The following is an 11066-nucleotide window of genomic DNA, read 5'->3' on the forward strand; positions in this document are numbered from 1 at the left end:
AGCTTCAATGGGCTCACGGGCTATATAATGGCGGATTTGGGCTTTGCGTGAAATCGGATGAGGTGGGCTCTGCAATCATGAGGCCCATAGTTAGCTGGACCGAGGAGGGGCCCTACGATTTTTTTCAAATAATCATTTTATTTTCACACTATACAAAAAATAATATTTACAATTTATCTCTACTATATAAAGCACAAGTTAGTCCTCACGTTAGCTCTTCTCATACTCTGCTTTCATTTAACAGATTCTCTAAAATTCAAATAATTTATCCTTTTTTATCATTCACTCTCATTCTTTAGCCACCTCGCCTCGTTATCGGCTACGAATATAGAACATGTTTCACTAATAAAAATAGATAAAAAAAACTTAGAGAAAAATTAATAGATAATGTTCTCCTCCTTTTTCAAATTCAATATGAAATCAAATTACGACAGTGCTCCAAACATATTTGTTCAGTGGCGCTCCCATTGTACGTTAACATGTTTGATATTACTGTATCCAATATTTATATTTTTGTTGTAACTCATGAGCACTGAGCTAGTATTCTTTAAAAACTAATTGAGTATTCATTCATTCTATGGAGCTAAAAAAATTCATAAGATAATATAGTTGATTGGAGGATACTAATGCAAACTAATGTAGCACAGCCAGGCGCGTATCCAGAACGGATTTCGTCACATTAGATTAATTTGCACAAATAGTCGGTTGGACGTTTATGACTTATGAGAAGAATTTGATGTATCATTCTCTTATGTATCTTTACATATGATTCACGCACATATATAGATATAGCTGGCCAAAATATACGAAAATTTCAATTCTAATATTAGGGGGCTCTCTGATGATGGTACAAATTCCCACATCAAGGCTGCTTTGCTATGGGTGTAATTCGTAAGAAATTAAGAGTTCTAGAAATTCTTCACCGGTGCTACTACTCTTGGCCGCATAAGAGTTATTCTATACTCTGTGAAATTATTGTTACCGAAGTTTGTGTCTAATGCGTAATAGGGATTTACAGTTTGCTCCATCGTTTGAGCATCGTCATTTGCAAATAGTGATTGCACTGCGAGTTTTGACGGTGCTGTAAATGGTGCGTAAATCTCAGTTACAATGCTATAATTCTGTACTGGAACGACCGTAACTCGACGGATTCTATGGCCGCTGGGCACAGCGCAGTTAGCTTTCCTATTCTATCCATCTGAACCTGAAGCATGCTTATGGTGAGACCGCGGGGCTAGCCTGCTGCCAGGCATGTGACCTACCGTCTTGTTCAGCGCATCGCGTGGGGCGATGCCCGCACGGTTGTTTTTCTAAACAACCAGCCGGAGAACTGTTTATTGTATTAATTAAGATTATAGTGTGATGAGCTGATTTGTTTACTTAGTTGAGAGAAAACCAATCAAAAATCATAAGACACGGTATATAAACTATCTAACTAAATTAGATCTAGAGCACCACAGAGACGATTCATATTTATCGTGCTAGATTACATCTAAGATAATCAGTAATATTTAAAACGGAAGAAAGCCGAATGCTACAAAGAGAGTCTCTTATGGACAAAACCTCTTAACCGTGCACGACATTAAAGACGCTATCGTCAATCAATCTAAAACATCAAAAATGGATTTTCATCCAGAGACCATCTCAGGATCCACAGAGTTCGTTGTGACTGGGTGAGCTTTATCAGTGAACTGTAGTACGTGTCCTCAGCCAGTGGGAATGAACTAGATCTGAACCTGCAGGTAGAGCCGCATGGACAAACAGGCAGCCATGCACATCCGTAGCAAAAACTTCAAAAACTGTCGGCCGGGTGAAGGTGAGGACTACTAAGAAGGAACAAGGGCAAGCAACTAAAAACAAGTTTATTATTGGTAGGAGCAATATTTTAAAATACAATCACCAGGTCCACCAAAGTAGATATGCATGACGCCGCCATCTTGTCCCCAATTATCCATGGTGTAGCATTTTTCTCTCGTAGTGTTTGGACGTGCCATGCGGTACGGTGGAACGATAATCTTGTTGCTTCCATCTACAATTTGCACGTTCCTGACAAAAGCTACGTTTTTGGAACCTTCCAAAGCAAAATGTCCACTTCCCATTTTGTTGTGGCTCTGCTTTGACTGTTGGGCCACGAGCATATCCTCCGAAAAATGAATAATCGGCTTTGTCTTTCATGGAAGCGAAAAGTGAACTTGGCCAGTATCCAATTGGTACTGGAGTTTTGTTTTCACCGTATGATAACCACCAATCTTTTGTCTTCGGGTCCTATGCAAAACCATACTGTATGGTAAGTTTTTTTTTTTTGAAAGTATGGTACCAGTGATACTGATGTTATTAAAAAAAAAGAAAGTTAACTTAGTTTATAAGAAAAATTAGATCTGAAAATCTTAATAACTGTATAGTTAATTTAGGGCCAACCGGCGGAATACCTAATGGCATGAGCACCCTGACAACAAAGGCCGAACACTACCATACCTCGGAACAAACAAATGAAGTCTGCAACCAAGTCATCGTCGTCAAACTCGTTGCACAAAACAGCCAAGCAACTTCGACTTCCCAAACACAAAACCTAGCCTCCGACATCGCAACACAAAAAAAGGCCACTCGAACCACATGAAAAGGGCTCCCGAAGGACGTGCATGGTAAGGATTTCAATAGAGCTAGTGTACATAGTCAATCATAATGCATATTATGAACATGTGCCTGTATATATTGAATGGCCAACTAATATATATATATATATATATATATATATATATACATCCACCTAACCTAGTGGACACAAATATCTGTTTCATCGAATTACCTTCGTATAAATGGCTCCAATACATTTCATGCCTTGCCTTTCTCCATCAACTAATTCGAGCAATACCACTAATGTTACCTCTTATCGCAACATCTCAACTACTTAATAGCATTACTCACAAAGGTTTATTATATATTGTGGTCCATCGTAAATCGAAACTGGACTTATTCTGCCTCCAAGACCAATACTCTGACTAACTTGCACAAAACCAGGACATTGAAGTCATAGTATTCCTTGTTCAGCACACTGTCAACCTGTCCACAAAAATCTTGCAAAGAATTTTTAGGATTTTTGTGAGCTTGTGATTTTGATCGAGTGGTCATTAAGAACTATAAGTAGTAGTCAGTTATTTGTGCATACCCAATAAATATGAAATCTAACAAAGTTGTCCCCGCTGAAACCTGACCATACCTGCGAAAGTTATGTCGAATAATATTGTCAAAATAATTACTGTACTTCTAAATACATGTATATTAGATATGTGTATTAATCTTGGACTGGTTATCTAGTTCTAGTCTTTTTTTTTGCGATGGGAAGTGGTGGGATATATTAAAATAGAAGTACAGTACAACCCCTTTTACATACAGGACCTGAGAAGAAACGAAAATGGAAAGAAGTAAGATCAGGGTCTTCTTGTCATCTTCAACCTCCGGCACTGACAACGACCAACGATGCACCGTTCGAGCACAATGCAGACCATTGATGCCGGAGCTCAGGCCTCCAATCCATCTAGATGACGGCCTCCAAACCTTGGAAAAGCCGCAACAGTCAACATCCCGGACCACACCTGGAACGCATTTGAGCCTCTGAAAGAACGCCGGCGACCACATCACCAGAACGGTCGAGGAAACTCCACTGGCGCCTCTACCCCTGACCACGCGAAGGAAGAAGACCTAGAGCGCACAGCTCCCGCCGAGATGACATTGCAGACAGCCTCATCGCCGGAGGTAGCTCGGAGACCCAAAATATAGCACGGCGTCGGCATCCAGCCGAGCTCGTCGCACCCCCGCATGGATTCGTTGTCGATAGCTCCATCGGGAAAAAACCTAGCAAGCCCACAAGCTACTATCAACTACTTACTTACTATACAAGCTTCGCCGGACGTCGATCCATCTGATCCCCACCCCTTTGGCACCGATGAGACCGTCGAAGGAGGGGACAAGGTGAGATCGACACCGGTTCTTCGAAATCGTCTGCGATTCGCCTCTAGCTACTGTAGATGGAGAACGCTGGATCTATCTAGGATCTATCTTCGAAATCCGGTCTTATCCTTTATACTAACAAAAACAGGTGTGTCATTTTGCCTCTGGCGATAACGGCCATGTACATTATAATGATCTCGCATAATTAAATCTTGGAAGGTTATAACAAGGGCAACTAGAACTAGAAAAAAAAAAGTTATCTAGTTCTAGTTGCTCAAACTTATCTCTGACATCATTTCAGTGATAATAAAAAGGGTTATGTTCCTTATATATGTGTCCTATGTATGTTCAGATCTGTTTTTTTGACATAAAAAATACTAAAACAATCTTGATTGTTGTAAATTGAAATAGTTGCACTGGGTACACTTACAATAGAGCCTTCTCCGATCCCTTCTCTAGGCCCTTTATTGATATGCACCCAAGCTGCACTGTGGTCCCCGTTTACTGCTTTCACAAAGAGCTCATACATATTTATTGTAGCATATGCTCCATATGTGCCAAAGGATGTTTCAATTCCAGAAATCTACAAAATCAAATAAACTTTCTTTTTGGTTAGGAGGCGACGCAGGGGGTCAATATATTACACGTATTTACAAATTCAATTGAATTCATATCATTTATACTAACAAAACAGGTGCGTTAAGATGACGATCTAGAGCTCTAGGAGTGTGTCTTCCGGTCGGTGTCTGTAGAGTCATATGGTCGCCGATGCTTTCATTTCACTGCCGTCATTTAGTTACTATAGTTTAGCTAATAGAGTTGATTAGCTGAAGTCTTTTTTAAGAGTTAAACGATTGTAAGTTAAAATATTACTTGTGTTACTTCACATGTGATGCCCTTATATGTGTTGAACTTTCTAGTTATACGTAAGCCGATTTTTGTCCGTTAAAATCGGTGTGACAGAGGTGACATCAGAGCTACATTAACTGTAGGACCGTAAGCCTAGTTAAAATGATCGTCTTTAATGTCTCTCCTAGTTCATCTCAACTCGTAGAAGTTTTTCTTAGTTCTTTGTCTCATCTCTTGCTATCTTTAAGGCTATTTTTTTATATTATATCTTCTCCTTTATATATGGTAAATCAGCTGCTCACTACTCGCAAGTCAACTGAAGGTTATCCGCCCATTCTTCAACGTGTTCCAACCGAAAAGGAGATTGGTAGCCCCACTTTCCGTAACATAGATCTCGTTCCCAATGTCTATGAGAGTGATGGTCTTTATACTGGACACCTTCCTCATCTGCTATGGAGAGTACTTTCTGGACTTGGACATACAAAAAAGTCAATCTACAGGGGAGTTAAGAAGCAACGAACTGGATATGTGAAATGGAAGGTAGCAGTCACCATCTACGACTACGAGCGAAGCGAAGATAAAGGAATGGATGTTCGTCAAGTTGTTGGCATTCACTCCACAATGCCCCAATAGCAACCTTCATCGCCGGTGTTCGAGATACAACACGTCAAGCCATATCTCGCGTCCATGATCAGTACAATAGCAAGATGGTCAATTCTCCCTATACATATTGTCCCTAGAGAACTCGTGAAAGTGATGAATCGTTCGTGAAGCACAGACTGCGTACAATAAAATTTGTCTCTTTATTTTCTCATTGCACAAGTTATTGTTTGAGTTGAATTTTTCTAGAGATATATTATAGAATTTTTCTAGAGATATATTATAGAATCCTTTACAGCATACTTTTTTTCAAAAAAAATCATGATAATTTCGATATCTTTTTGAATTTTGAGAGTAATGGAATGCCGTGTTTTTTTATTTTTTTTTAAGGTGTCGTCCATTGAATGTGCGATACCTTTATTTTTTAAAAAGTATCGCTCATTGGGATGACACTTGGTATCACCCATCCAACAAGTCATGGTAAATTAGAGGTGCAATATTTTTACATGACCATGTAGTTTTGTAAATATAAAAATGTTTGGGTGTTGGGGATAATTTTTCATAGTGGATTAATCCTATAGGAGAAAAGTAAGAGGTGTGATATACGTATATAATCTATCTTACATTTAAATTAAGATAAAAATAGATTTTGAATGGTGATACACCAAAGGAGGAAAGAGAAAGAGCGAAAAAGGAACGACTGGACCATACCACTAGCTTTTCAAGAGACAAACTTGTAGACAAACACCCGATGATATGGAGATGCTTATACATAATGATGTACTTTATTAGTGAACATGCTCTGATGAACCATACTCAATTGACAGTGCAAGAGTACAAGGGTTGTGGTCAACTTTTGGAAGCTTTCAGATTCCAGGAAACGGCAGGAGTGACTCTGACTTTCTTATCTCAGAAACCTGATGCTTTTGCATGTGGCTTGTAATGTTTAGCCTGTGTCGTTTTACTTACCTTCAGGTTTAATTACTCTCTGCCTCGTTCGTGTAAACAATGAACATGTATTCTGTTACGTAAATAATGGAATATGAGACGTCCCATTTCGAGGGAAGAAAAGGGTACAAGGTCACCCTTAACAACTGACGTCGATCCGATGCGCAACTAGCATTATAATTTTCCACATGTAGTGTCCCTTCTAAGGCTCTAACTAATACAGTAACTAAACGATCAATCGATCAACGTAATGATATCAACAAACCAGTCACGGACAGTGGCGGATCTTTGGGGAGGGACTTAAACCCCACCTATCGACTGCCACTCCTCCATAGCTTTATCCATTTTTTAAAAGAAAAAGGAGAAAAAGAGAAATATGAGATGAATAAAAAGGAGAGAGAGAAAAAAAAAAGCAACCCCTCGTCCATGACTTCGGTCACTGTTTACGGATAAATGCTTATCAGCATCGGGAAGTAGAAAGCGACATGATTAGTTGAATCAACGATATATGCATGTGATCATGTGGATGTGAATAGTTCTAGCTATATATTTGATTTATTGAATCATATCATTCTATTTAGCATGAGATGATTCAGATTTTTAAAATATATTGAGAAGATGTTGTATCGAGTCGTGCGAAAAAATCGATTGAACGACCCGTACAGGTTCTGTTAACTCCGCTAATTATTTATTATTAGTGATAATTAGTAACCATTAGTAGTTATTAAGGATTATTAATTAAATATTAGTTACAATTAGATGTTATTAATAATAACTAATTATTATAGGTATTTAGTGTGATTATTGACAAGTTAAGTTATGAAAACTAGAATTAGTAATGATTAGTATTAATTAGTATAATTTGTTAATAATAACAAATATAAAATTATTATTTTTATAAAATAATTAAGTTATACGTAGATATAATATATAGTTTTTTAAACAACTAAATAGATATCTAACTAGTCCTCAACCAGGGGGGACGAACTCGCCGAACAGTCCAACACTGACCTGCTGCAGGCAAGCGCCCGACGCCGAAACGGTCGGCCGGCTCGAGGCACGCGAAGTTCAGCAAACCAAAAGGCGACCAACAACCACAACTGACAACCCCCACCCCACGCCGCCACAACCAACATGACGGCTGCTCTGCTCCTACCATTCCTGGGATTCTTCAATTCATTCATACCCCTGTTGCACCGGCCACATACACCGCACCTGCACCGGCCGAAAGGCCGGGTCCAGGATCTCGATCTCTTGGGCGGCCCCCGTGATCCCCAAGCAGATATCCCTGTCCTCCCACACAAGGTGCGTACGGCCACGACCGGGCACGAGCCGACTCGCCTCTGACGGTTCATGGAATATGAGGCTCGCGGGTGCAAATCCGGTCAAAATCTGCAGCTGCACCGAGCAAAAGCACATGCTCTGCTCCTAAGCTGGCCCTCCGCGTCGTTCAACGAGCCTGCTTAGCAAGCAAGGAGCCGCCCTTCTTGCATCTGTATATAGCTCAGCTCCCATTTTCTTGCAACCTTCCCTTCTTAGCCTGCCGGAGTCCTTTCCTGCTGATTCGATTCCTCAGCTTATGATCGGAGCAGTTAATATTCAGGGGAAGTTCTGAGCCTAAACTCTGGTTCTCGATCCCATCGCAAAAAGAAGCTTTCGCGGTACATTCTCACCGGTGCATGATGGAGAGGAGGGCGGCGAGGAGAGGCGCTCCTCACGGCAAGGGAGCAATGCACGGGGAGCACAAGCAGCAGCGCCGGCCGGGGACGGTGACGAGCCGTAGCCATCAGGGATCTCCGCCCACGCCGCCGGGCTACTACACCGCCGAGCTGGTGATGGCGCTCCTCTTCGTGGCCGCGTCGCTGGTGTTCCTACCGCTGGTCCTGCCGCCGTTGTCGCCGCCGCCGTTCCTGCTGCTGCTGGTGCCCGTGGGCCTGCTCGCTGTCCTCGTGGCGCTGGCGTTCGTCCCGCTCGACGCGCAGAGCCATCTCGCCGCCTCGTCCCCTTTGTAGAAAGGCCATTTTTGTTTTGCTGATATATTTCGAGCTGGTTTAGATTAGCTAGCGTACATAAATTGGTACTGGTTTCATTACCTTATCCTGAAGACTAAATTTGGAGTGTGTATTATTTTTACGTTCCGTCCGGACATCATTTCTGTCGTCTGATTCCAATCACGTTCTCCACGCCTGCTGCTCCTTATCTCATTCCCCTTCACTCGCATGCCCCCTCACTAGCTCTCTCCCCTTCCGCAATAGCCTTACGGATTAGAGTCGCCCCACAGCGGCGGGACCGATGGGTGAGGAGGCTTAGTGCTCGGAGACGACGCGAGCTGACCGCTCCGTGTGGCTCATGAAGTGTCCCCTTTCAGTCTCACGCGCCTGGCAGGTCGCCTCCGTCACTTCCTCCTCCGACGCCAACCCCAACCCTGTCGTCACCAAGGTCGTCCTCTCCCTCGATCTGCGCAGCTCCGACAAGCCTTCCCTCCACGCAAGACTCCCATCCCGATGCGCTCTCCTAGTCTTTCGTGCTTCGGATTTGATCTGTAGCGTCACCTCAAGCAAACTGAAGGGATCTCGTAAAGTTGATGCGGTGAAGCATGCTTGAACATATCATCTATCTGTTTGGGTTAGTTGCATTATAGAAATATGTGTTTACGTGGATAAGGTCTGGTTGGAGAGAAGTGTTCTTAGGATTAAACGGATTATAAAGAATGTTCTTAAATTCTAGGATTGGTTTTGGTTCCCGAGTTGGGTCATGTTTATTTGCTCTCATAAGCAATTTTTGTTCAAAATCAATGCTATTTTGTCTACCTAAATGTGCGTCAAATTGTTTTTCAATCATCTTCCAGATATCTTAACTTTCTTTTAGAAATTAATCTAATTTGTTTTTGAATTTCCCATGTTCTGCTTATGTGGTTGTGTGTGATTTTGTCATGACTTCATAAAAAAATATCTTAAATTTCTTATAATTTGCTTATCCATGTGTCGACAATCCAGTCCAGATCATCAGTGAATAACAAGTTGATTTTGTATTGACACAAACATGCTTTTTCTGGTGCAGAACAATGACATTTGAAAGCATTTTTATGTATTCATGGAAGCAATACATAGTCAACTTGAAAGCATTTTTTCTGATTGTGAAAGCAAGTTCAAATGGATCATAATTCTCATTTACTATAAATTGTTGATCGAGCACCTCATGTTCCTGTAACATTTTTATGCATTTATGAAAGCAATATACGGTCAACTTCAAAGCACTGTTTCTGATTACTGAAAGCAAGTTCAAATGAATCACACAATTCTGGTTTCAATAAACTGTTGATTGAGTATCTCATATTTCATAAAGCATTTTTAAGCATCTTTGAAAGCAATACATAGTCAACTGCAAAGAATTTCTAATTATTGAAAGCAAGTTCAAATTGCACATGTGATCATTGATATAATGCATTCTTGGCACCCAGATTTGTGTAGTTAATGGAGAAATGAGATTTGCATGCACATCTGCAAGCTTGCAAATGTACGAGTTCAATAATCTCATAAAGCACATTCTAACTATATATGATACAACTCTTTGGTATGATGTACCTGAAACAATTTATTTGTTGTTTTCATTTATTGTTCGTTCCTAAAGGAGGGATTCTTCGCCGGTGATGCACTCGGGTATGTTGGTGATGGAAGAGGAGGAAGCGGCGATGGTGAAGGCCCGACCTTTGTTGTCTCCAATCTAGCCTAGGTGCTGGGGTTTCGTTATCCCTACCGCTTCCTCAAGGTGTCGAGTCGCGTTAGGATGCCACGAACGCTGACTATGGGTATGATGTTTCCTCGCAGCACTGTCGTTACCACAAAATGGATCGTTGTGCTGCCTAGATGGGATGTTGTGCTGTGCGATGGGGCTTTCCACCGCCGATGGAGGGGGTCCTCGCTGTTGCCATTAGTATTGTATTGTGGCAAAATGTCTCGCTTCATTATCTTCTCTACGAATTTGCTTCGCATTTTGTATTGATATGCATATATATTTATTCACTTTTTTCCTAGCGAAATGAATCAAAATGCTTTTCACTTCTAGTGTTGTGAAATCTCACTTCGTTCCTTCTGCATATATGCTGAATCTGATTAGCAAGGCATGCGCACATAGCTAGTGAACAGTTGGGTCACCAGTTCATTAGTGAAGGGGACATGCATGTTACGAGTGGGTTTTCTAATATGGATGAGCGTGCTGGGTGATTAGGGGGACGCCCGCGCTTTTCTAATATGGGTGGCCCGAATAGAAAGGCTACTAATTAGGATTTGTTTCTTAAAGAGGGGTGTGCAGACGGAAGTGCGTTTGGACACACGTACAGGCGTTAGTCGCCTCCCTATGTTATTATCAGATTATAGGGAGCTAATTTTATGGCTGATCCCATGAATTTGGTCCGATTACTGGAATCTAATGCCTATGAGGCTTCAAAAAATGAACACCATGGTTGTTTCCTACGCTCACATACTCTATTGGAAAAGCTCTAAGATCAAGTTGCTTTTAACATTCTTCTTTAGAATTCGTAGGTTTTCTTGAGAATTGAACTGCATATCAGCATGCATCTTCGTGCACGCGTCTGACATTTTGTAGAGTCGTGTCCCAAATTTAGATACGGCCGGCATGGTGTTACATCAAGATAAGAACGCAGTTCACTTTTGTGGTAGGCCCACAAAACTGTATCCCATTGGAAAGTTTTAAACCTTCAG

General features: G+C 41.2%; 1 protein-coding gene across 1 annotated transcript; it reads left to right on the forward strand.

Annotated features, from left to right (window-relative positions):
- Nucleotides 1-7495: 7495 nt before the first annotated feature.
- On the forward strand, nucleotides 7496-8478 carry LOC133926226 (ARGOS-like protein). The gene has a single exon (XM_062372037.1). The coding sequence runs from the start codon at nucleotides 8025-8027 to the stop codon at nucleotides 8355-8357; it is 333 nt and encodes a 110-aa protein (XP_062228021.1). The 5' UTR covers nucleotides 7496-8024; the 3' UTR covers nucleotides 8358-8478.
- Nucleotides 8479-11066: the final 2588 nt, after the last annotated feature.

This window comes from Phragmites australis, chromosome 1 (genome assembly GCF_958298935.1).
Source record: "Phragmites australis chromosome 1, lpPhrAust1.1, whole genome shotgun sequence".
NCBI classification, from domain to species: Eukaryota; Viridiplantae; Streptophyta; class Magnoliopsida; order Poales; family Poaceae; genus Phragmites; species Phragmites australis.

Coding starts and splice junctions, on each gene's coding strand:
- LOC133926226 (XM_062372037.1), top strand. CDS start 8,025: ATGATGGAGAGGAGGGCGGCGAGGAGAGGCGCTCCTCACGGCAAGGGA.